Source organism: Acytostelium subglobosum (genome assembly GCF_000787575.1).
Source record: "Acytostelium subglobosum LB1 DNA, scaffold: scaffold1, whole genome shotgun sequence".
Taxonomy (NCBI): Eukaryota; Evosea; class Eumycetozoa; order Acytosteliales; family Acytosteliaceae; genus Acytostelium; species Acytostelium subglobosum.
This window is the reverse complement of record NW_012236531.1, coordinates 1655834-1680689: the sequence shown is the minus strand read 5'-3', so window position 1 is coordinate 1680689 and position 24856 is coordinate 1655834. Positions and strand designations below refer to the sequence as shown.

Below are 24856 nucleotides of genomic sequence, written 5' to 3'. Positions count from 1 at the left end.
CTTCACCTTTCATTTGATCATTTCATTAATATCCATCACACTTCTTGTTATTACTATCATTAATACACATACATATACATATACAACTTATAGAATGAGCGCATTCCCAGAGATCCAGAGATTTATTGAGACAAAGGACTTTGCTCATATCATTGCCTTTTGTCAAGACATCGAACTCAAGGTATGTTTGGGTGATGCATGGTCTCAACATCATTCACTCATCAATCATATCAGACATCTAACATCAATCATTCAATGATCATTATCACAAATAGTCAGAGGAACAGACAAGAAAGTACTACCCAGTATATATATTGTCATTGTTGATTCAAAATGATATGTATGTGTCATCATCAGAATGAATGAATGATAACATAGCCACTAATGACACAATTATCAACTACACTATATACACTCAACAGAAAGAATGCACGTTTGCTGTGGAACAGAATACCATCAGAGCTAAAGGCTGCAGATGCTCACTTGAAGCCCATCTGGTCATTGACCAAACACATTGCGCAGCTCAACTATCCAATGATCTACAAATCACTGACTGGCAACTATGGCACAGACTTGGCACCATTCATCATTCACCTCAAAGAGACCTTCCAATATCGCACTTTCGAACTGATTTCCAACTCATACTCCAACATCTCTGTCAATGACTGCAGTGTCTATTTGGGTATTCCAACAGATCATGTACTCAAATGTAAGTAATGCAATTGTCCTTTGTCCTTCCGTTCACTCAAACTCATTCATTACAATCAATCACAACAACAAAGACACTGAATCACAGGGATGGACAAGAGACGGAAACTCACTGCAGCCAGTTCCAATCAAGGCCAAGGATAGCCATGTCAAGTCTGGTAACAACCTCATTCACTCTCTGGCCGACTTTGTATTATCTTTAGAAAAGTGATCATTATGATTGACTCGAGAACTGATCACTACAACCTCAGACGTCGTATGGATGATCAGCCAGCTATTCAATCAATCAATTACTTCACCTCTCCTACTCCTCCTTCTCCAATAAAGGGTATTAATAACAAACCCTCCTTCCTTTGTTGTACCCTCGCCCTTGCCTTGTCCTTTGACCATCAATACAATGATCGACGCAGTAACGTTATTTTGATCATTGATTAATCAAATAAAAATTAAAAAAAAACAATACTCTGAGCAAAGTGGTGACAGTGTGGGTTTGGAGGACTTACTCGCTTGTTATGAAAGCGTGTTGAGCGGTATCCTTCAATCCCTTTTACCACGCAGGCCTCCTATCAGTATGTAGACAGATACATGATGATGACGGATCGTTGGATTCTATAGATGACAGAGAGATGTCGATGGTCATTGGATTGATGATATGATGCGATGTGCATAAAGGATCGATCGAGACAGGCGAAGATTACATGGATACAGATGAAACATTCATTCATTCAAACACATAGGCTGACATTTATACTTCCATTCATTACTCCACAGTACAATCATGGCAGATAAATCAGCTGTTGTAGTTCGCACCAGAAAAGTGATGTCCAACCGTCTCCTCTCAAGAAAGCAATTCGTAGGTATCAATCACAGACACAAGACGAACGAGAAGAAGATACACAACATATGAAGGGAATGAGCGAGAGAGCGACATACAGATAGATAGATAGATAGACAAACAGGTCACATATGATACAGAAAGAACAAGACTCTAACATATATTTGGGATATTTCGAATAGGTTGTCGATGTTGTTCACCCTGGAAAGGCTAACGTCTCCAAGAACGACCTCATTGCCGCCGTCTCCAAGATCCACAAGGTCGCTGACTCCAAGACCGTCTACGTCTTTGGAATGAAGACTGACTTTGGTGGTGGTCACTCCACTGGCTTCGGTCTGATCTACGACAACCAGGAGCTCGCCAAGAAGTACGAGCCAAAGTACCGTCTGGCCAGAGTATGTATAGCAACACTCCCACAGCAAGCCCCACATCACAGCATCATCACAGGCCTTAGCGAATCTCATCATTTGACGAGGCATCAGCAACTGGGCTGTGGTGGGCAGACACAACAGGCATCATAGCAATCACAAGATACTAACATATTCACTCTCACTCAATCTCACGTATCATTTAGGCTGGTCTCTACACCAGACCACAGACCTCCAGAAAGCAGAGAAAGGAGAAGAAGAACAGATTAAAGAAGGGCAAGTCCACCAAGAAATAAACGTGTTTCTTCAGCTGTTCATCATGGTTCCTTGGAAGCAAATGTGCGATAGTCCATGTCATATTGGATAATAGTGTAGCCTTTGGTATCTTAATAAAGTATCACCATAACCACAAACGGCCGACCTTTTGATTGATTGATTGAGCATGTATGATTGTGAGTGGAATGATTCCATAGTTTGATTGAATGTGTGATTGGTTGATGTAGTTTATTAATAAATAATAGATATTATGGACAATGATTGGATGGTAGTTCTACTTCTTTTGTGATTGGGACATTGAGCTTCCACCACTACCACCTGTGTTGTTGCCTTCACGTGGCTCTCTCATCAATGAGAGTTGGTATAGTTCATCGGATGAGGACGAAGGCAGTTCCAACAAGAGTGTATGGATTGGTTCCACTATTGGGAAGTCATACTTCACCTGCTGAGTGGTCTGGACCTCAGAGATAGCTCTATAGATCAACTCACGCTTCTGGAAATTGATCAAGTTACCAATCATATCCGGATTACCATCCTCCATAAATGTCAAGTCTGACAATATTACAGGCCTAAGGTTTGATTGATTGATTGATAGAGTGAGTTGAATGATTCCATGATTGAGTGATATGAGGTTGCTACACTTACAAGTATGGTAGACATGGGTTAGTAGCAGCCTTTAGAGCTTGACGATAGGTCTTGTATGAGCCAGTTGAGTTCATCAACTTCTCCAAGCTGGTGTAAATTGCCAATGATGGTTGAGACACCTGAGCAAAGGTCTTCTTCAAACGATTGATACTGGATTGATTCAATCCTGCGAATATGTTGAGTGCTGTATTGAAGTTGTTCATCTCACGCAAGAACTAGAATGGCAAGTGTTAGGGCAAGGGCAAGGGTAAGGGTAAGGGTTGGCGACACATACCTTGGCAATATTCAAGAACTTCTCTATTACTCTGACACGTGATTCGACATCTTCTTGCCAGAGGATCTGACTGGCAACCCAGAATGAGAACTTGTTGGCACGATTGATGAGATCCATGATGTTGGGCGAGAGTGGCTTGAGATGCTCCTTGCTCCAACTCTGCTCTTGGAACTCTCTAGGGTTGATCCTTCCAAATATACCAGCTTCGATGATGGTCAACTGTCTGGCGATCTCACTATCATTGAGCAACAACAATAAGGTAGATGGCGATTTCTGGCCCTCGGGAATCATGGGCTCGGGGAATGATTGATTGATCAGCTGCTTGGATCGCTCCGACTCCTCGGTCACACGCTGATCGATTGTTGCACGCAACAGTCTGGCCAGGTCGCCATGCTCGTCGGTGAGCAATCGATTGTTGGCAAAGGTCTTGATGCGATCGATCAGAATGCTGTCAAAGTCGCCAAAGTTGCGCTCCACCCATGAGTTGATGAATGATGCCACACGCACCTGAACACTCTCGCGGAATGTCTTGTCCCTGTCCTCGGGAACGGTGTATCTCTGTACAAGTTTGTCAAACAGCTTGCGAGGTGTCGTGAATGACATGTAGGTCATGAGGAATGTGCGGGTGAACTTGCTGTTGTCATAGGGTTTCTCGGATGTGAGTGACTCGATCAACTTGTTCAACGAGCCAGACTTTAGCACCAGACGGCCAGTCTTGCTGCCATCGTCCGAGATCCACTCGCTCTTGAGGTTAGCCGAGTTCTCCTTCCAGATGTTCACATCGTCGTCCTCGGGCTCGGCCAGGTCGACCTCCAAGTCGTCAGACTCGGATCCAGCGGTGGGTGCCTTGGGCAATGCCTTAACAAAGATCTTGTTGGCAATGTTGTCCAAGAGCTTGGCAAAGCCCTCGCAGAATGAGTTGGCTGTGGCAAAGAGTTGCAGCTGAACGCTGACGTCCCATGGCTTGGATGAAATACCAATGATGATGGTGGTCATTTGAATAGCAACGACGCGGACGGCGTTACATTGCTCGACGATTGACCTGTCCAAGTTGCGCTCAATGAACTGGCGATTAGTCGTGGCGCAAGAGTAGATGGACGCATTGATCTTGCCTGGACCACGACTCATAGAACTATCGACCAACTTCTTGGTGCTCTTGATCTGCGTCGAGAGGAATGACTTCTCATCGATGCGACCTACAACCAAAGCCTGGTCAAGCATCACGGACAACAACTTGTACACGCTCTCGACTGGGTCTTTGAGCGAGGATGTGTCACGTTCGGTGGGGTCAGTCGAGAACTGGTAGGCCATGTCCACCAACTCGATGATCTCATCAACAAACTGAGTGGTCGTGCCCACTAGCTCTTGATTGACCTTGTCAATGTGCTGTTGGGCCGCAGTTCGCGAGGTGGATCCATCGAGCAGAGTGCCTGGTGCGTTCTTCTTCTTGATAGTAGATAGCTTCCTAGTCATCTTGTACCTCAACGTCATCGTCTGGTATTGACTGTCATTGTGGGCCTCGTTGGCCAACTCTTGTCGCATGTTGTTCAGCTTGTTGATGACCATCTGTGAGGCACGCACATTTCCAGAAGCGCCAGGCTGAGACATGTTGTTAGTTATACACTCCTCGGCATGTTTCTTGATTACAGCGAGTATCTTGTCGGATGTGCTCTCTAAGTTGGCCTCTGATTGCTTGGCAAACTCTGGATACTCCTTCATCAGAATGTTGATTATCTGGCTGGTGGCCACTGAGTGATCGATTGAGTATTGTGTTGAGCGACGTGCTGCGGCCTTCTTGGCGGCAGCCACTTGTAAGCTGTCCTTGGGAGATGGCTTTCCATTGACCATGCCAATGTTCAATGAGCGCTCTGTCTGTTTGCGTAGATACATCTTGGATGGCGAAGAGGGCAGTGGCAGACGGCCGGGTGTGGTTAAAAGTCGCGGGCTGTCTACTGTCTTCTCAGGCTCGACCACCACGGACGGGCTGAACGATACCTTGGGAACAGACACACTGACTGTCACACTGTTACTCTGCGGAACGACCGGGGTCGACACTGAACGGGACTTGGTCGAATCCACCAAGGGAGAGGTGGCACCAGACTGTGGAGAGGATGGGGATGATGGGGAGGCGGGAGTCGACAATGATTGGTCGAATGGCATTGGCTGGCGTTTCTTGTTGCGAACGATCTTTGAAAGGAACTTGCCAAACGTCTTGTTACCCTCCTTACCCGACTTTGACTTGTCCATTGAGTCGCTCATCGATGGCGACTCGCTCCCCATAGGTGACATCTGTTTGGAAGATGTTGGACTTGTTGGTGGCGTGAGAACATTCTGCTGCTGGGACTGTTTGGAGCCCGATGTTGTGAGGCTGGGGCTTGGAGCTGGAGCTGCTGAGATTGACGGACTCTTGCGTGTCTCAATCTTCTCCTTCTCAATCTTGGTCAACTTGTCCTTGATGTCACTGTTGCGCACCACACTGTTCTTCTCGCGCTCCTGACGCTCCTTCTCTGTGCGCTCTTGGTCCAGCTGTACGAGTCTGGCCTTTTCCTGTCGATCCTTCTCCAGTCTCTCCTTTTCCAATCGCTCATTCTCATCACGCTCACGCTTTTGTTGCTCCTTCTCCAATCTCTCTCGTTCTTCCTTCTCCTTTGCAACCCGCTCCTTCTCCAGACGCTCCTTCTCCAGTCGCAGGATATGCATCTCCAAGTTCTCATTGTCGATCCTTTCCTGCTCGGCCTTCTTCTTGCGGTCCTCCTCCTGCTGCTCCAACTCCCTATCCTTGCGAGCCTTTTCAAACTCAAGCATCTTCTCCTCCTCGATGGTCTTGAGCGATCGCTCGCGTACAAGTGGTGGCACGCGCTCCATCTTTGGCGAGTCAGAGTCGTTGGATGCAGTGTCCAGACCAAGCTCCTCAGACAGAGTCGTCGAGGCATTAAGCTGCATGCTGTTGTGCTTGGTGGCGTGTATCACCTTCTTGATATTGTCATTCAGTTTGGCGACGGCCACTTCCAGCTCTTGGACATAATGCGGATCATTCTTATTCTTGAGCACCAACTTGGACAGTGTGATGACCTCTGTTGCTGAGTCCTTAAGACTGTACTCCAACTTTTGTATCTTCATCTCCTTGCTTATGGTTGTTATATCGTTGGAGATGGCCTTTACTGCGGCCAGCAGACCCTTGAAGTCCTCCTCGATACATGCTTCGGTGAGCTTGTTGATGTTATGTATCAAGTTGACTGCGCACTTCTCAACCTTGATGCACACCTCATTGTCTAGATCCTGTGAGCTATTCTGTGGAGAGAGTCTAGGGCGGCCATCTTTGTCCCTTGTGTTGTTGCCGTGGCTGCTGGATCCAGAGGTGGTTGCGACGGCCAGGTACTGGGGCTGCTGAATGGGTGACCTTGGCGAAGAAGTGTCTGGACTGCTGGCGGTAGGTGATACGCTGTTGGGTGTGGATGCCAACTCCTCATCCTCCAACACTTGAATGAATGTCACCTTTAGGCTTTCAAATGCGCTCAACACAATCCTTATATACTCTATGGATTGCGACTTGGTCGTCTTGAAGTTGGTGGCTGTGAGGAAATCATACGGATTGAGCAAGATCGCCTAATAAGGAAATGTCATGATCAGTATGTGGGTGTTAGTTTCTATGATCTCCATACAGTTTCCATATAATCATCATACATACCTTTGATGTATCAATCAGTTGTTGTATGATTGATGATAGGTTCTTGATGGATTCCAGGAGATAGCTGTGATGTTGTTCGATTCCATCGAGGGAGAATGGGAACTCCTCGAGGAGTGTGATCACATTGTTGATGTTACGGATGGCAGAGATTGAGGCGTCATTCAACAGACGGTCAACATTGTCAGAGTCATTGCTATGTATAACGATCAGGGTCTTTATTTCCAGGATGACCTGCTTGATCAAATCCAAAGTATAATCAAAGTACTCTGCAGGATGCATTACATCCTGGTCCTGCTGTTGTTGTTGTAGCAACTGCAGTCCATTGTTATTGGATATCATTATATATATGTATATTAAGTATCTGTTATGGTATTATATGTACAAGATACAAGATAAAGTATGATTGATTGATTGATTGTTTGATTAATTGGATTGATGATGGCCTGATTGAACAAAGTTGTCGACGTGTGTGATCAATCACTAATACATCAATCAAAATAGGTGAGTGATTGTAAGAAGTAGAAGCATAAGTTAAGGGATGGATGTGTGGCTTGTGGAGATGGGGGCAACAATACGGATCGACACAAAGTGTCCTTTGACATCTTTGTGGTTAGTGAGGGAGCCATTCATTTCCTTGACCATGAGGTGGGTGTACGAGTGATCGATCTAATTGGCAAGCCCTTCAAGTTAAACAAACCACACCTTTACAATAAAATAGATGTGTTGAAATGTGTCATATGATTGCAAATCTAAATGTACAAGTAAATATTATTATTTGAAATAAATAATAGATAAGTCTAAGGTTTAGATATCGTAATTTTTAATACCTCCCCGATTTTTAAAGAATAAATGATGAGAATTTGGTTATTTGAAACACATCGCCTTTTTAGCTCAGTTGGTAGTAGCGTAAGACTGAAGATCTTAAGGTCGCTGGTTCGATCCCGGCAAAAGGCAGAACCTTTTATCCCTTTTTTTCAAGGGTCCAAAAAAAAAAACAAGAAATGGACTTCAATGACCCCAATATATTTGCAATAATAATAAATTAATTAATAATACTAGAATTTTTTTTTTGGACTGGTTAATGTGGAAGTTTATTATATTGCAAATAAATGGGCGTCATTGAAGAGCTGGAATGGTTATTTTTTATTTATTTTTTTATTTTTTTTTTTCAATAGAGTGGAAGTTTATTAGTATAACTATTTAACAATTATTAAAGATGCTCACGAAGATGTTTTGATTTTTAATAATTATTAATAAATATTGAAGTCCTTCATTGAATAAATGTTGGGCAATTGATAGTAATTATGTCCCGACGTTGATGACCGTCCATTCAATCAAAATCATGCAACAATAAAAGGTTACAACCACTGAAACAACTTGTGTGTCGCTTGCAGCACATCCAATCAAAATGCGCCCGACTCGTGAAGAACATGTTTCTATAACCAGAATAATGATGGTTCGCTTACAACTAACTTGGTTATAGTCGACCTCCAACTTCAAGGTCAGATGTCACACTTGTGGACTTGGGAACTCAATCTTCCACGAATGCCCATCACCCATATGTCCTGTTCCAAACACACACAACTCTCACTTAGTGATTATGTATTAGGTGCTTGTATGGATGGGCCTGTCCATGACCAGTCTTCAGACATCCCGATACCTACTTATACCTCTCGTGGACCACAACAAACAATCATCATTCTCCCAATCAATCAATCAGATAAAGATATAATTACCATACAATGTTCAAGTTAACTATTGCTTTGCTCATTGCCACTTTGGCATTTGCCTCCGCCGCCAACTACAATGGCAACTACTTCCACATCCGTGACAGTGGTGTCCGTTGCGTCAAGTACCCATGCCCATCATTCTTGGCCACCTCGCTCAACAATGGCGTTGTTGACTTGCCAATCGTTGATGTGATCTTTGACGAGTCGATCAACACCTCCTCTGTGTATGACGGTCTCCAGACTGGATACACCAACGTCGTCGTCTACGGTGTGCTCTCAACCATCTACATGGACAGCAACGTGATCAACCGCATCAACGTCGAGGCCGCCTACCGCATCCTTCCATTGTCCGCTGACGACCAGGCCACCCGCTCAGGCACCTACTACACCCTGTCAAACTCGGGCATCTACTGCATCACCACTCCATGCCCAACCATCCGTGCCAACCAGATCAACTCTGAGGCCTCCCAGATTGCCTTCAACTACTTTGACACCTACAACACCTACACCAAGTTCGACTCTTTCTGGTTGCACAACAAGGAGTTCGTCGCTGAGGAGCCACACAAGGCCATCGTCCAGGCCAACATCTTTGAGGGTACTGTCATTGTCAAGGCTGTCTTTGCCAACATCAAGGACCACGTCAACCCATGCCCACCAATCCCCAAGATTGGTTGCGCTCCAGGTTACAGCATTGTCTACACTCGTGATGCCAACAGATGTCTCGCCTTTGACGGCTGTGTCCGCTCCGGTGTCTGCACCCTGAGCATCCCACTCTGCAATGAGGGTTATTCGCTCACCTCCCACTCATCCGCCCCCAACGGTTGCCCACACTGGTACTGTGATGCTGCCTTCTTGGAGTAAAGATCCAAGCAGGTTAGTAATACCATCTTCAATCCACCCGGTCCAACAATGACGACCATCCTAATAAAATAATAATTTTAAAATTAAACATACCTCGTTTGATTGATTGATTGATTGATTGGATGGCCTTATTGTTATTATTAATTAGGCAAGGAAGTAGGATGATCATTCAAGTCCAGTCTAGAAGGTATAAGATGCGAATGAGCTGTAGATCTTACCATCGGCATTTGGGAAGAACACTTCAGTTGCGACCTTGTTGCCAGCAGTTGTTCGGTAGACGAGTGTGAGCGAGTCTACACCGCGCACAACATGTAGTAGATCAAACTTTAGATCGGGATATCTGGACAGAGCTGATTGCCAATAAGGTCTGATTAGTGTCTTTCCCTTGAGATGACCTGATGGTTCATTGACCACTATCTTTATCTTCTCCGATGAGAACTCAAAGTCCTCTGTATAATGACTGAGTACTCTCTCCACATCACGTGTATTCCAAGCCTCTATCCATTCATTTGCAAATTCCACACATTGTTTCTCATCAAACATCTTTTATCTCTCTTTATCTATTTGTATCTTTATCTCTTTGTATCTAACTGTTTGAATCAATGAATGAATGTTGTTGTTGTTGTCCCGAGTTAATGAGTCATCAACAATCTAGATAATCAATTTGGAAATGTTTAGATGAAGTTCAAATTGGGTTCAAATTTGAATTCTTGGAGGAACTGGCGCGAAGATGTGAGAGGATGTTCAACAACAAATTTAGTAATAATCAATAACTACAACACACACATCTGTATCTGTATCTCTATCTCTCAATTTGGTAATAATCAATTATCGTTCATACATTACTAGAGTAGGATGGCATCTACAACATCCATATCAGGCAATAACAATGACAACAACAGCAACAACAACATTAGTAACAGCACTATTGTGCGATTTGAAGCTAATGAATCGACAAGAATCAAGATGATATGGAGTGCAGAAGACTTGAGATCAGAGCGTGATCCACATGTTACATTCACTCCAGTATTCTCTCATCAGATATTCAAGGAGGAACAGATAATTGGTTATGAACCACTCCGTCTCAATATCTACATGGGCGCCGGTTCATTGACATCGTTCATCGACACCAACTACACCATCAAGTCAAAGAACATCACCAATGTCGAGAAACAACTAGTCACTGTCATGTCCAAGACCGACCCGCCACTCTCCACCTACGACAGTTTCCGCGAAGTAAGTTATATCCCTCTCTGATTGATTGATTGACACTAACCTTCATACACTCATACATAGTATATTGATGAGAAGGAGAATAACTTCAAGCCACCTGGTGATAAGCTACATGAGTACACTGTTACGGATAGGGACACTGGAAAGGAGACGGTTTATGAGGTGTACTTTGGCAAGATATCGGATCCAGTGATGTTAAGGTATCACGAGAAACTTCAGTTGTTTGTATTGTGGTATATTGATGGCGCGTCCTACATCTACACCAATGACTCCAACTGGGATATTTTCTTGATCTTTGAGCGCAGAGTGATCGATGGTGTCAAGCGCTATGGAGTCGTCGGATACAGCACCATCTACAACTTCTACCATCATCCAGAGTGCAACAGATCAAGGATCAGCCAGTTCCTTGTTCTTCCACTTTACCAAAGAATGGGACATGGCAGTATGTTTAGTTTGTTGCTCGGAGGTTCATACCTTGGCTTACCTACTCACTCAATCAATCAATCAATCAATCTAGAGCACCTGTTGAACGCCATCTACAATCAATATAAGGCAAACCCAAGTGTTTATGGACCAGTCTATGATATCACAGTGGAGGACCCAGCTGACAACTTCATGTAAGTCAACGGGATATGCATTTCATGTAAGCTCCATACTCATGCTCTAACACGCAACAACAACGAACAACAATATAGACTACTTAGGAACACTGTGGATATTGAGAACATTACAAAGGCTGGACTGGTCAAGCACGTCACAGCCAACTTTGATCTGTCACAGGACCACAAGGAGCTGTTTGAATCTATAAGAAAACAACTGCTCATCACACCTGTACAATCAAAGATATGCCTGGAAATCATACTGCTGAGCAAGGTGATCCATCTGCCTGCCAGCGATGCCAACTACAAAAAGTTTAGAGTGTACATCAAGAAGAAGCTGTTCAAGCAATTCGTAGGCTCCGAGCTGGACAGTGCCGACAAGGAGGCCATCGAGAAGGATCCGGCCAAGAAGCAGGAGCTGGAGGATAACAAGCGAAAGGTCATCATCGAGCTCTACAAACAGACAGAGGACGAATACTCTCAATCGATATACTCTGTCGGTTTAACGGCCAATGGAACAATCGCCAATCGATAAATCATTTCATTTCATTCATTCATTCAAACAATCAATCAAACAATTGATTAATCACCAATCTGATTCGGTCGGACAGTCCCGCTAGACAATGCGATGCGGTAGATTCGATTTATTTCGTCTTCTTGTTGACTGGTTGTGGCGATGAGATCACGGTGGATGCGCCAAATGCCCAGCCAATAAGCAGACGGTACAGGGTCTTCATGTAACGTACGATGAACTTCTGGCGACGACCACGACTGCCAAAGAAGACAAGGCTCAGTTGCTGCTCGGCAAAGTCAAAGTTGTCGATTATGACGCTGGCATGACCATCCTTCCTCGACGGGATGATGCACTCCAGTATGCAAAAGTAGTGCAGGATGGAACCGGCACCAACAAACAGATGCCAGATGGCATGGTTGAAGGGCGTGGTCTCCCAGATGAGGAAGGCGATGCCACTTGTGTATGCCAAGCCACCGGAAATCAGCAACTTTAGTCCCTTGCGCGGCAGATGTTGAATGAGATCTTTCACTCCGAGTAGTGACACCCAGCCCATGATGAGGTAGGTGGCGTTGGAGAAGAAGTCTGGGATGTGGTTGGCACCCAGGATCATCTTGCTGAGCACGCCAACGGCAGCCATCATCCAGACGACTACAAACATCAGCCAGCCAATCTTGACGGCCTTTGGTGTTGTGATCTCCTTATTTGAGTTATTGTGTACCAAGTTGATTAATGTCAATGGTGTATATGTTCCAGCAATGAGCATATAAATGGCGCAGTGATCCAGATCCTTCAACTGACTCCTGTACTGTTCCAAATGAATGAATATTCCAACTGAATGGTATAATGATGAGCAAAAGTACATTGTCATCTTGATTGATTGATTTAGTGAATGGGATAGTTCCAGTGATGGTTAGTATTGAGGTCGTCAAAACACATCTTGTAGAGTTGGCGGGTGATGGCATACCAATGATAGACCATATATTGTGCAGGATATGACGTGTAGTCTAGTTCCTCTCATTCTTGCAACAGATATCAGGAAGAAGACAGCTGGTAAACATAAAAGTAGACCAAGTATATGTGACAATGTGTTCAATATCTCTTCATGATATGTCTGTAACTCTGGGTTGTCATCCAGTGACAATGTCATTGTGTTGTTTATCACTTCCATTGTATTGTGTATTGTGTATTGTTATATATATATATCTGTCGACAATAAGTGTAGTTGTAATGATCTATTCGAGATAAAGAGTTAGCCACAAACTGTTCCTATAACCAACTTGTATTGGTCAAACGAGAATGACACTTACACCTCTGTTTGATTATGTAATGGTACTAATACTAGTGTGCTGTGTACTGTCAAGTATGTGTGAGTGAATGAGTGAGTGTCGAATGTCTAATCGTATCACGCAGAGTGAGTAAGTGCTGTCGTGTGTGGATATCGATGTGTTGTTGACTCGTCAATGTGTGTGTGTGTGTGTGTGTATGAGTTGACTGAAGACGACCTAAGTAGACGACTACAATTACTAATGTTACCTCAACTTTATCTTTTTTTTTTAAAAGATATAGTTAATTATTATTATTATATTAGAGGTAAATATTATTATATCAACAACAAAGTAATATGTGTGAGTTATAGCATAAGATTTAGTAGTGTAAGGGTGGGGAGATAATAATTTAAATCATAATTAATGTTCACTTAGGTGGTTGAGTGTGGTGAGTACACACCGATTTCTTTTTTGGCTCTAGAATTGCGAGTGCAGTTGGGGTGAGCGTACGAATTGATCGATTGTTTATTGGGGAGGTATCACTCCTTTAGAGTGGTTGTTTGATGTGTTGTGTGGGGTTAGCAGGACCCACACTTGATATGACCTACAACAACTCAATCAATCATTTATCAATGAACACTCTTTGGAAAGTGCCGATAATAAATAAATAAATAACAATTGATTGTTTATCCGAGAGATATCTTTAATGATCTCATTGTTGTTTTATACTCTCTTGCATTGGATAATGATGATGCAAATAATTATTGGAGAGTGTGCCAGCTGGCACAAGAGATATCGATAGAGGGGAGGGGGAGTGTTGTGTTTATTCAAAACAAAGGGGCGATAGATGAGGCGAGGGCACTTGGTCATCCTCTTGGATCAATTGGTCAACACGAATCACTGATGATGACGATGGATAGGCGCGAGTGGTGCTCTCCACGGCCATCTTCGTAGGTGAGGCTGGCTGGCCGCCAACGATGCTCTCATGCTCTGCCTTGAACCATGCTGGGAGGGGAGCCTGAGCGGGTGCCGCAGATTGAGAGAGTGGCGACAGGCCATTGACCTCTTGGATTGGCGATGGCAACATTGGTGAGGGCTCCAATGTCTTTAGAGTGAAAGTGGCGCCAACGTCTGGCAGGTTGAGCTTGGGCAGGTGGATTGGGTAGGCGTCTTGGTAATGTGGGGATTGTGTTGGCAGCGCCTTCAGGGCACCGTGGAATGGAGATAGCGAGTCGGCAGAATTTTGTCTGGAAAGTACTGGCGTGTGGCAGGGTGAGAGGTTGGGTAGAGATGGCGATGATAGGCTGCTGTTCAAAAGGCTCTGGAAGGACATCTCGCGCTGGAGCAGTGGGGTGGCCACTCGGCTCACCATCACCGGGCTCGTGCTCGAGAAGGCGGGCGAGGACATTGGCGAGTTGGCAAAGCTCGAAGCGGCGGCAGAGGCGGCGGCGGTCAGATAGCCAAAATTGATGGATGACAGTGGGGGCGAGGCCACGTTGGCCAACTCATTCTCACTGATCCTCTCTTGGAGTAGGTCGACCTCTTTCTTCATTGGTGACTTGATAGCCAGTATATTTGGATGTTTGATGAGGTAGGCCTTCTTGCTCCTCAGCGACATGATCTCTTCGCCGATTCTAAGCTCTTCCTCGGTGTTCTTTGGCGTGGTTTGTTCCAAGTTCATGATCATTTTGTCCAGGCTCTTAATCTATTATAATAATAAATGGGAATAATTGTATTAGAATTTGTCAGCTGACATCAGTAAAGTCACATGATCGATCACGTGATTGATCATGTGATTGATTCACATACCTTGCGATGTGGCCATCTTGGAATGCCATTCTTCCTGCAAATCTTCTTTAGTACTGTGGCACAGACGCCAATCTCTTTGGCAACGTCATTGATTGGCAGGTGAAAGTATTGAGAGAGGAATGGTAAATCGATTTCTTGTGCAATACCCATTGTCTTATAATTTGTATTCGAAAAAAAAAATTGGAGGGATAGTTGGAGTAGGTAGGTAGGGTATATGGATAAGTATATTGTATTTAAGATGAAGGTGGAAGGATTCGACCTTATGTGTATTCGATTGGATGTATGGGGAGGGAAAAAAAAAAGGGGATTGGCTTGTTGGGGAGGGAAAAAAAAAGAGTATATAATGGTTGGTAGGTAGGGAAGGGTATATTACATGTGGATTGGTATGTACAAGTATATATGTGAGTGTGTATATGTGTATCTATATGTTATAGATGGACTGAAGAGTGATGGAATGGAATGGGGGTCCGCAAGACCTCTGATTGTTTACTTGACTACAACTTCGAAGACTGGTAGGTCATGAAGGTCCTCAAATCAAATCGAAACAACAATCAACAAAATAATCATTTAAAATAACGAGGAAGGTAGGAAGAGGAGGTCAGATGTAAAGGTGACAGTGTCGGGTGGGTGGTCCCGCTTGGACGAAACAAACAGAAGTAGCGAAGGAGGAGTGAGTGGCTGTGTCTCTTGGAAGCAGTATCTGACCCACCAACCACGTTTAAGTGATGGGTGGCTCACGATGGGCCTGTCCAGGCAGACTGAAAGGACATGTTGACAACAACAAACACATACAGGAGTGGTGAGACGTTCGCGAAATGTAACGAAACGAAGAATCTGGTCTTTCCGTAAAGGCGGCACTGGGTCCACACCAACTTTACTCTTCTTCACAATAATAATAAAACATCTAGATGGTTTGTTGGCATAGATCTAGGTAGTGGCCCAAAAATACCCTCACACGATAAAAAGATAGAACCATCGTGGTGTGACATTTTGATCATTCCACTTAAGCATTATCATGGTGCCATGTCAAGATAAAAGTGATAAAAACACGGGTGCACCAAGAGACGCGTATGGCCTCTCGCGAGACATTGGCAAACGAGCAAAAAAATCAAAACAATGTCGAGTGGGTGAGTGAGAGACACAGAACGATTGCGATTCGATCCAAAGTCCAATTGACTTTGCGAAGACTGACAGACAAAGAGATTTTAAAGGTGTATATGTGGCAGTTTGGGGGTATGTATGTTTGTTGATGTTGGTGCATGTATGAATGTGTCTGTGTATCTGATCAGACACACCTCTGCTGACAGGACGGGCGAAACCATTGTCTTCCAAACCCTGGAGGGTCGGATATGAGTGTGTATGGTCAGGCCACGCCGCATCTAAATGTGCCTCATATGCAGGGCGGTAAACAGGGTGGTTGGTGCCACTTGTGAGGGCGCGCACATTGGCCACACCTCGCATTAAGTGAACAGTCTATTCATTGGAAATAGTAGTTTGTTGTTGTTTTGTGAAACAATACACCAGAGTTTAACTTGGCAATTGCTGGCTGGCTGGGAACAAATAGATATTGGTTTGTTGATCATGATATTATTTATATTTTGTTCATGGGATGTACGACAAGTCCCAACATGGTATGAATGTGAATGGACAACAGATAATAATAATAATAAATGAGTTATGTATGTTGGTGTTATGTTGTGATGTGATGTGTCTCTTGGCGAGCAAGACATTGGGATTTGGGAAGTATGACATTGAGTTGACCAAAGATGCAAACACATCTTTAAAGTCAAGATGAATACATGACAAGACAAGATAAGGATGGATGTTGGTGTATGATTGAATGTAAGAATGAAGATTACTCACTTAGTCTGGTTTGTGGATGAGGAGGTGTGGAGTTGTAGTGGTGATAGCGGCTTGGTTAAGATTATGATTGATTATAGTGTAGTGGCGTTGCAACATTCACTGAGTTGATGATGGTTGCTTATTTGTAGTTATAGTATATGTGTGTAATAATATATTAAAGACGATCTTTAACGATACGATGCTTGGCTTTATAATGAATGGATTGGATTGATGCGCAGACGGATGGATGCTTGACTTTGTGTGAGTCAAAGGAACACACACTCATTCAGGCAGTCGGTCATCCTGTATCGCGCGGGGGGGCAAACGGTAGGAGGGCAATAATAATCCATGTGTGTGGCTACGTAGGGTTAAGTTAGTGTTGAGACTCTAGCTAGAGAGAGGTGGAACAGTGCCTCATACTTCCTCGCCGAAGGTTCTAGATGTGAGGCACATCTTGGGGTCACAGCCATGTCCTGTTGCCTATTGCGGCTGCGCCACAGGAAGTGTCCGCCCTGTCATCAACATCAACAACCTGAAACTCTTCTCTTCTGTTCAACTCACACCTCACTCACATGTCGACTTGTTCTTGAAGGACCGACTGAATGGGGGTGAGTCTAAGTGTGGGGCCGACACCCAAAATACCAAAGCCCACCCCACACTTCCAAAAAAGGCAAGAGGCGGCCAATGTCCAATCTTTTCTCGTCAATTGTTCGATTGCTTTGGGAAGTCTCGTGCGGAATCGAGGGGTGAAGCCAACGTCTTTGATCGATTCAGGGATCTACCAGAGTCCGAACAAAGGGAGTTGGCATGCTTGGTTGAGTTGACACAGACACGCACCACGCACCATGGGACCCGACTGACAGGACCCGACCCACCAACCGTGCCGTGTTGGCAACTATGTGTGCGTCTATTTTCAGGTCCATCCAAGATCATCGCACTTGATTGGTGGGTCGTACTGTTACCGCATCGAGATGGATGACGGGTTAGCGCCACTGGAGTCAGATGTAAACCTCTAGAATCACTGACTATGTCAACACAACAAGCTTCTACAATCAGACTCTACTACTGTTTGATTCTGTAACCTTCAGAGTCATCGACCTATATGTATATATATGTTTGCTTGCTTGTTGTGTTGTTTGTCCCTGTCTAATTACTTGATCCTGTTTGGTTGAAGTTGAAGTTGATGTTGATTGATTGAACTAAATAGGGACAGGGATGCCCGTGCGTCTTGTAAGTGTGTTCAATCAATCAATCAACCAATCATGCTGTGCACCTAGGTTGGACATTAGAAGGTAATGGGGATATTGTACATGTACATGGACATGGACATGCCCCCACATGGCAAGGGTAAGGGTAAGGGTAAAGGGGAGTGCGTATGTGGCAGAGAGAGTGTATTATGTGATTATAATCCTGTAGTTGTTGTTTGATGGATAGATATACTGTTTACAAATCGTGGACATCTTGGATGGAGTTGGAGAGAGCGTTAAGTGCGCGGGCAATCTCATCTTGAGCTCCCAGCAACACTCCAACGTTGGCATCAGACTCTAGAAGAATTGAAACAATAATGTTGTTGACATTGAGGTGGAACAAGACCTTATCTCCAAAGTATGATACGATGCTCTTGTTCTTTCCATGACGAAGTTTGCTTGCCTATAATAATTGAGTAGTTAATGAATACATTTGATTGATTGATTGATTGATTGATTGAGTTCAATGATGTCGTGTGTCAGTCTATGTCTCGCTCGCACCGCTGTTAAGTGTCCCTTTGCAGCTGTAGCTGTATCCTGTTATGATATGTACCTGATCAGTTGCTAATGAGAATGTAGACAGCAAGGAGTTCTCGATAACCTTCTCTTCTGACGAACCATTAATGGCTGTATGATGTATGATTGTGTTGTCATTGTTGTGTTAGTATCGCCTCACATATAGTTCGATGCAGTTTGTCTGTCTCTTTGCCCGATGTTGTTGCTGCTGACGCTCTTGCGTTGTTGTTATTGTCTTTACCTTTTCCCAAGACGAAACCATCTCTGTCAGCAACGACAATTGATGCACCTGGGAATCTATTGTTGTCAAGATTGATTGATGGATGTATATTAGTCACCTGCAAGTCACTTGATTGATCATTCATTCATTCATCCATTCATTCATTCATTCATCATCATCATCACATACCTGTTAATTGTTTTCAAGCAGAAGTTGTTCAGATCCTGTCATTGATTGATTAAATGAAGTCGATTGATTGATTGATCGATCGAATGAATGAATGAAGTGTCATGTCGAGTTAGTATATAGCCTGCTGCTGTTGTATCATTCAATGCTGTACATACGCTCATTATGTATGTATGTATGTATGTATATGTTATATAAATAAAGTTTAGTTTTGTTTAAGTGATGATGACAACTCAACACAATATTATACACTCAATGTCATGAATCCCCAAAAAACAACGAAGAAGCATTGACTTGGAGAGACAACAACAACCATTCAACTTTTCTCTCTCTATCTCACGCTTCAAAAAAACACATAAAAAAAAGTGGAGACGATTTTTGTTGGTGAGGAAACAGTCTCTTCTTCCAACTCCTATTCCTTTTGATCTGGTGTGCAGGAACGTAATGAGTGGATGTGAGTAGTCACCACTTTGCGAATGACTCGACCAGGACTGGTTTGACACCCAGTCACGACTGACTGACGTCCCCCCTACTGGTTGTTGTTGTTGTTGGTAGTTCTAAGAGATATTGGCAACGTCATAGCTTATGCTAACAAATCAAACACAACATACGAACACATTCATTCATCCATTCATTCATTAATTCATTTCGATTGACTACGTCGCGACTACAAATATATAAACAATACACATCATCATGTCCAAGCAAGAGGCAGAGCAACTCATTGCCAAGTACTTTGATGAGTACCAGTCTGTCACTTTGCTAAGGAGTCAGTTGAATGAGACCTTGAAGAATGTATGAATATATGACCATTGTTAAGTCAATCAACCTTGAGCTTACTGACTCTGACAATGATTCAATCAATAGGGATACTTCATGCTGAGTAAGTCTAGGATGTCCATGGGTCTCAAGTCACTTGGACAACTCCAATATCCTCAGAACATCAAGCCTGGCTTCATGCTAAAGGGGTAGGTATCATGAATGATCGAGTGAATGGTTGAATGAATGATTGGACTAACATTGATGAATGATGATCAAGTGTACATGATGACCAAGATGCCTTGGAAACTGATATATATCAAGTACAGACACCACCGGCACCAAAGGAGGAGACAATATATACAATCGTTGAGAGTGATGAAGAGGACGATCAGAAGGATCCATTCCAACAATATTCAAGAAGTGGTGGCAGCAGTAATGGCAATGGAGGCAAACAACAACAACAACAACAGAAGAAGATTAGCAACAACAATGATGTGTCATCATCATCGTCATCATCACCGAGCAAGCAAAAGAGCGAACAACATACAAACAACAACAGTGGCAACACGAGCACGAGAAGAAGAAATGTGGGCAAAGGAGAGGAAGTCGATACCTCATCATCATCCACAAGCACATCAACATCCACTTCCACTGGCACAAGTACCTCACAATCAATGAGCCGCATCGAGAAGCTGTTACAGTCATCAACGATCACTGAGAGTCTGACAAGCAATGGTAGCAGTCGGCATGAGGACCGATCAGATGGAGATTTCGACGACTACTCTAGCGATGAGTCTGATAGCGACAATGACAACCAACGCATGGTATCAATGACCAACAAGGTCAAGCGAGAGAAGCAAAAGACTCTCAAGAAAGACCCCATCTATTGGTTCGGCTATCTCACTCCTGCCACTCTCAAGCAATCACAGACTCAGTTCAAACAAGGTATGTTTGTTGGAGTGGAACAGAGCATGGATCATTGACCATGGACGTGGATGGATGTTTTGGAACATGTTACTAACTTGCTGACTGGCGACCCTTACCCCAACCAAAGCTATTAACCTTTCGATTGAGATATCAAACAAGTTGGCGAGGATGGAGGAGATACAGAAGCGATACTTGGCTATCGAACATAAATAGATATGGCCCGCGCGCCAAAGGATCATCATTGAATGAACGAAAGCCATGTTGTAATATTTCCTTGGCACGGCCGGCCGGCAACAGGCTCCAACAAGGGTGTCGATTGATTGAATAAATCAACCCAAGCCCATTATCCAGCCTCTCTCACACATTACACACCGACTCTTTGATTGGAATGGTTCCATTATTTGATTGATGTTTATTTGATTGATAGAATATCGCGCCAGCGTTAATTCAAATGAGCTGGCATGGCGAATGGTTAGTGTTGGTGGATTAGTCCTTCTTGGGTGGAAGGATGGTGATTGGCTTGCGTAGTGCCTCTTCGATCATCATGCTACCTTCGCCAAACTTCTCGTGACTGTACCAGAAGACGGTGAAGTGCTCGTCGGCGCGGAATGAACCCTGGCAACGCTGGAAGTACCATGGGTTCAATGGGTTGTTGCCACGCGAGCGCCAGTACAGCTGGTCAATGTCACGTTGCAATATGCGCCAGATCAGGTCGCCCAGGCCCAAGCCCTGCGCCGACTTTTGCACGCAGAACTTGCACAGGTAGGGGATGTAGTCGGTCTCGCAGAACGTGATGATGGCGCAGCCGTTGTACTCGTCCTCGGCGGACACGCACAGGTACAGGCGGTAGAGGTTGTCCTTGAGGTACTCAAAGTAGTCCTCGGTGAGCGCGCGGCCAAAGCTGTCCTCGATGAGGATACGCAGACGCGCCTTGTCCACCTCGTGGAAGGTCGAGCGATCAAACACCAGCACCTTGTTCTCCTGGCGCCTCTTGATCACGGTGCCGTTGGCCAGACGTGGGAACAGCAGTTGATGCGAGATGGACTCGATCGAGGTGACGACCAGGGTTGTGGACGATGGCAGGTGGTCGACAATACGCTTCATCTGCTTGAGTTGCACGCGACGACGATCGGTCGTGTGCTCGGCTTCGATGAGGTGGCGGTAGTCCTCGTCGAGGTAGACCACGGGGATGGCCTTGTGGTCGACGTCGAGGATGCCTCCGTCGTTGCAGGCAAAGATGATCTTGTAGGGCTGGATACGCTTGGCCAGCTCAAAGGTGGTGACGTCTGAGTTAATGGGTATCTCCAGGCCGTCTGTGGTCTCGGCCACCGAGTCCCAGATGGGGATCTTGCCCTTCTCGAGCACCTGTGTGAGCAGCTCATAGTCGAACGAGTCGATCTTCATGTTGAGGCCGGCGTTGGGTAGGGTGTCCGAGCGGCCAAACTCCAGCTCCTCCTCGGAGAGCACCTCGATGTTGTCCGACACGATGGGCTCGATCTCGCAGATGTCGGGCGTGAGCACTGAGCTGCCCACGCCATTCTTCTTGATGGCTTCCTTGAGCAGCGCGGAACGCATACGACGCTCTTCGATCACCTGATCGTAGGGCAGGCGAGCAATGTCGTTGAGACCGCCGTGGATGACGACGGGCAACAAGCCAAACTTGAACATGAAGCACAGCGAGGCCGCAGCCTGCTCGATGCCGTTCTGTGTGTCGAGGATACGTCGACTGATCTTGACGATGGCGATCTTGCGCGTGGCGCCAGCTCCAAAGTTCTGGAGCCAGTTGCGCACGTCCTTGATGTCCTTGACCGAGCGCAAAAAGTCCTCAAACTCCTTGCGGCTCTGCTGGTTGGACTCGAACAGCATCTGGTCCTCGGATGTCTGCGCCAGGATCACCTCAGAGTTGACGCGACGGATCTCCGAGATGGAGCGGTGCTGCTGGCCGACCGTGTCCGATAAGACGCTAGCCGAGTCCGAGTGGATGCTGCGGGGCGATCCGCCGCATTGCTGCTCATCGCCGGATTGGGTGGTGGGCGACGAGACAGAGCTCACGGGCAGCGACGAAGCGCTAGTTAAGAGTGCGTTGGGTGTCTGGTAACTGTGGTCGTCGCACTCTTTCAGGTCAGTATCTGATGCTGACGAATGATGAAGATCAGCTTCTCCAGAGGGAGTAGCGCCGTTAAGCTGAAGTGTTGGGATATCGGTGCGGGGGGATGTTCGTTTCCTGGCGGCGGATGCTCCATCCAGGATAATAGAGTTGTCAGAGTCATCATAGTTCTTGTTGTCGTTGTCGTTGTCTTCTTCTTCCTCCTTCTTTGTTTGTTGTTGTTTTGATTGTTGTTGATGTTGTTGTTGTTGTCTTTGTCTTGAGAGCAAAGTCAAGTCCTCGGTCGATGATGACTTGCTTGAGATTGATAGATTACTCTTTGGTTTAAGAGCAGCCTTCTTCTTCTTTAACTTTCTCTTCTTCTACATTATGATTGAAGTTGTTAGTATGTCTATCATTTGTTGCCATTGTGTTTCCGTGTGTTTCCGTGTTTCCGTTTCCGTGTTTCCACGTGTTACCACACGCTACTCGCCAACCTTCCACTTGCCAAACTTACTTTAAGATTTGAATATGTTTGATCAGGATTGATCGTACGTCCTTTAGCCTTTAGCAATTCTAACTGAGTCCAGGCAAAGAATGTGAGTAGCCTCTCGATGAGGAAGCTGGGCAACAGGCCGATAACGATGACGAGTAACTTGTAAAAGAGTCCGGTGAGCGAGGAGTAGTCGAGGCTGTCCTCATCGGTGTCAGGCTTGGGTGGTGGATGGCTGGAGGAGATGGAGTGCGCGGCGGTGAGCGGGTGCAATTGCTTGTGGCGCGCCGAGTTGAGGATGTGGTGCGTGGCCTTGAGCTGGGGGATGTGCGGGAAGTGATGATGGCCGTGATGGCTGTGATGGTGATGAATGTGGTGGCTGCCTGAGCTACTTAGGTGGATGCGGCCGTGGCTGCTAGTGGTGGTGGAAGTATGGGTAGTAGTTGGGGTGCTACTGTTGCTGTTGCCTCCGCTACTGCTGCTGCTACTGCTGCTACTGCTGCTGGAGAGGGTTGGCGAGGAGGTGGCGGAGGTCGATGGAAGGGAGCTGGTAGTCGTGCTGATGTTGGTCGTCGTGGGTGAGTGTAGACTGTTGTTGTTGAAGTTTGGTTTGCCAGGGTGAGTGGAAGCAGTGTTCATCATGTGATGACTACAAGGATGATGTTGACGGGATGGGGTTGCGCGGAGGTGCGTTGATTCGCTACTACTCGATACTACTGCTGCTTGCTGCTGCTGTTGCTGCTATTGTTGTTGCTGGCTACTTCCAGGTGGTGATACAGGGTCGTAGTGATGACAGAGTCTACTCTGCTTGCTGCCGGGGTGCTCTCAGGCGCTTGTCTTTTAAGTGTCCACCACGAATGGGAATGGACACTGTCGCTGGACAAAGTAGTGCACAACCAAAATAGCTACCTTTGGTCTTTTGTAATAGTATACTAATATTGTTATGTTATAGATATTGATTGATTGATTGATTGATTGAGTGATTGAGAGAGAGATAAGAGTTAGTCTCCACCTGGGTATCAAAGGCGCCTTCCTTCATTCATTCATTCATTCTAACAACAACAACTGGCAACAACAAGAACAACAACAAGCTATTCATTCATTCAAACAATAATACCCATGCCATGCCATCAATATTACATTACATGTGTAATGTTATGTAATGTTACAACATGTTTGTTTGATTGAATGACATGGTGTTGGCATTGGCATTGGCGCAACAACAACCAAAGGTGTGAGATAGATTCATACTTTACGCCGCCACGCACGAGTGTGAAGTGGAAGTGTGAGATGGTGAGATGGTGAAAGAGTGTGTGGACGTGGACACGACGCTGATGACTTGTGGAGTGATCATCATGATCATAACAACGACTAGCCGACGAGTCAATGGTACCATTGTTATCCATTACATTATGGATGATGATTGATTGATCGTGGTCTTATTTATGACCAACCAACATATTTTCCAAAGGTAGATAGAGAGACAGAGGAATGAAAGAATGAATGAATGAAGGAAGTATTGTATCTGTTATAATTATTATTATTATTTACATACCTGATCGATGTGAGCAACTGGAACTATGTGAGAACAGTCGTTCAAGTGTAGGCACATCATCGGATTCATTCATTTATTCATGTGAGTGTACCAAACCAAAAACGTGAGTAGGTCATCAATCACAACATACTTCCCGCCTACCACTCTCGTTCACACACAATGGTGTTTGTGCCCAGCCAACTTGGATCACACTACTGATGGGCAGTCGTTCGTGCCC

At 45.0% G+C, this 24856-nt stretch overlaps 11 protein-coding genes across 11 annotated transcripts; 5 read left to right on the top strand and 6 right to left on the bottom strand.

Annotated features, from left to right (window-relative positions):
* Nucleotides 1-94: 94 nt before the first annotated feature.
* Nucleotides 95-919, top strand: SAMD00019534_006990 (hypothetical protein; the record flags this gene model as incomplete). The annotated part of the gene is made up of 4 exons (XM_012904132.1): nt 95-181; nt 276-340; nt 423-709; nt 783-919. The coding sequence occupies 4 exons, from the start codon at nt 95-97 to the stop codon at nt 917-919; spliced, it is 576 nt and encodes a 191-aa protein (XP_012759586.1).
* A 567-nt stretch (nt 920-1486) lies between these two features.
* On the top strand, nt 1487-2207 carry SAMD00019534_006980 (hypothetical protein; the record flags this gene model as incomplete). Its single annotated transcript, XM_012904131.1, has 3 exons — nt 1487-1561; nt 1726-1938; nt 2118-2207. 3 exons carry the CDS (start codon nt 1487-1489, stop codon nt 2205-2207), a joined length of 378 nt encoding a protein of 125 aa, XP_012759585.1.
* A 254-nt stretch (nt 2208-2461) lies between these two features.
* Nucleotides 2462-7133, bottom strand: SAMD00019534_006970 (hypothetical protein; the record flags this gene model as incomplete). Its single annotated transcript, XM_012904130.1, has 4 exons — nt 2462-2756; nt 2833-3047; nt 3107-6712; nt 6795-7133. The coding sequence occupies 4 exons, from the start codon at nt 7131-7133 to the stop codon at nt 2462-2464; spliced, it is 4455 nt and encodes a 1484-aa protein (XP_012759584.1).
* Nucleotides 7134-8536: 1403 nt separating this feature from the next.
* On the top strand, nt 8537-9385 carry SAMD00019534_006960 (hypothetical protein; the record flags this gene model as incomplete). The annotated part of the gene is made up of 1 exon (XM_012904129.1): nt 8537-9385. The coding sequence occupies one exon, from the start codon at nt 8537-8539 to the stop codon at nt 9383-9385; it is 849 nt and encodes a 282-aa protein (XP_012759583.1).
* Nucleotides 9386-10240: 855 nt separating this feature from the next.
* SAMD00019534_006950 (hypothetical protein) lies at nt 10241-11752 on the top strand (the record flags this gene model as incomplete). Its single annotated transcript, XM_012904128.1, has 4 exons — nt 10241-10621; nt 10682-11060; nt 11136-11235; nt 11314-11752. The coding sequence occupies 4 exons, from the start codon at nt 10241-10243 to the stop codon at nt 11750-11752; spliced, it is 1299 nt and encodes a 432-aa protein (XP_012759582.1).
* A 112-nt stretch (nt 11753-11864) lies between these two features.
* SAMD00019534_006940 (hypothetical protein) lies at nt 11865-12899 on the bottom strand (the record flags this gene model as incomplete). Its single annotated transcript, XM_012904127.1, has 2 exons — nt 11865-12599; nt 12696-12899. Coding segments are annotated over 2 exons (939 nt in total), but the record flags the coding sequence as incomplete, so codon positions are not given.
* Nucleotides 12900-13819: 920 nt separating this feature from the next.
* SAMD00019534_006930 (hypothetical protein) lies at nt 13820-14955 on the bottom strand (the record flags this gene model as incomplete). Its single annotated transcript, XM_012904126.1, has 2 exons — nt 13820-14701; nt 14806-14955. 2 exons carry the CDS (start codon nt 14953-14955, stop codon nt 13820-13822), a joined length of 1032 nt encoding a protein of 343 aa, XP_012759580.1.
* Nucleotides 14956-15834: 879 nt separating this feature from the next.
* SAMD00019534_006920 (hypothetical protein) lies at nt 15835-16266 on the bottom strand (the record flags this gene model as incomplete). Its single annotated transcript, XM_012904125.1, has 1 exon — nt 15835-16266. A coding segment is annotated over one exon (432 nt), but the record flags the coding sequence as incomplete, so codon positions are not given.
* A 1827-nt stretch (nt 16267-18093) lies between these two features.
* On the bottom strand, nt 18094-18980 carry SAMD00019534_006910 (hypothetical protein; the record flags this gene model as incomplete). The annotated part of the gene is made up of 5 exons (XM_012904124.1): nt 18094-18297; nt 18448-18521; nt 18652-18707; nt 18820-18854; nt 18975-18980. Coding segments are annotated over 5 exons (375 nt in total), but the record flags the coding sequence as incomplete, so codon positions are not given.
* Nucleotides 18981-19512: 532 nt separating this feature from the next.
* On the top strand, nt 19513-20718 carry SAMD00019534_006900 (hypothetical protein; the record flags this gene model as incomplete). The annotated part of the gene is made up of 4 exons (XM_012904123.1): nt 19513-19611; nt 19684-19784; nt 19856-20523; nt 20633-20718. The coding sequence occupies 4 exons, from the start codon at nt 19513-19515 to the stop codon at nt 20716-20718; spliced, it is 954 nt and encodes a 317-aa protein (XP_012759577.1).
* Nucleotides 20719-20994: 276 nt separating this feature from the next.
* Nucleotides 20995-23726, bottom strand: SAMD00019534_006890 (hypothetical protein; the record flags this gene model as incomplete). The annotated part of the gene is made up of 2 exons (XM_012904122.1): nt 20995-22974; nt 23109-23726. Coding segments are annotated over 2 exons (2598 nt in total), but the record flags the coding sequence as incomplete, so codon positions are not given.
* Nucleotides 23727-24856: the final 1130 nt, after the last annotated feature.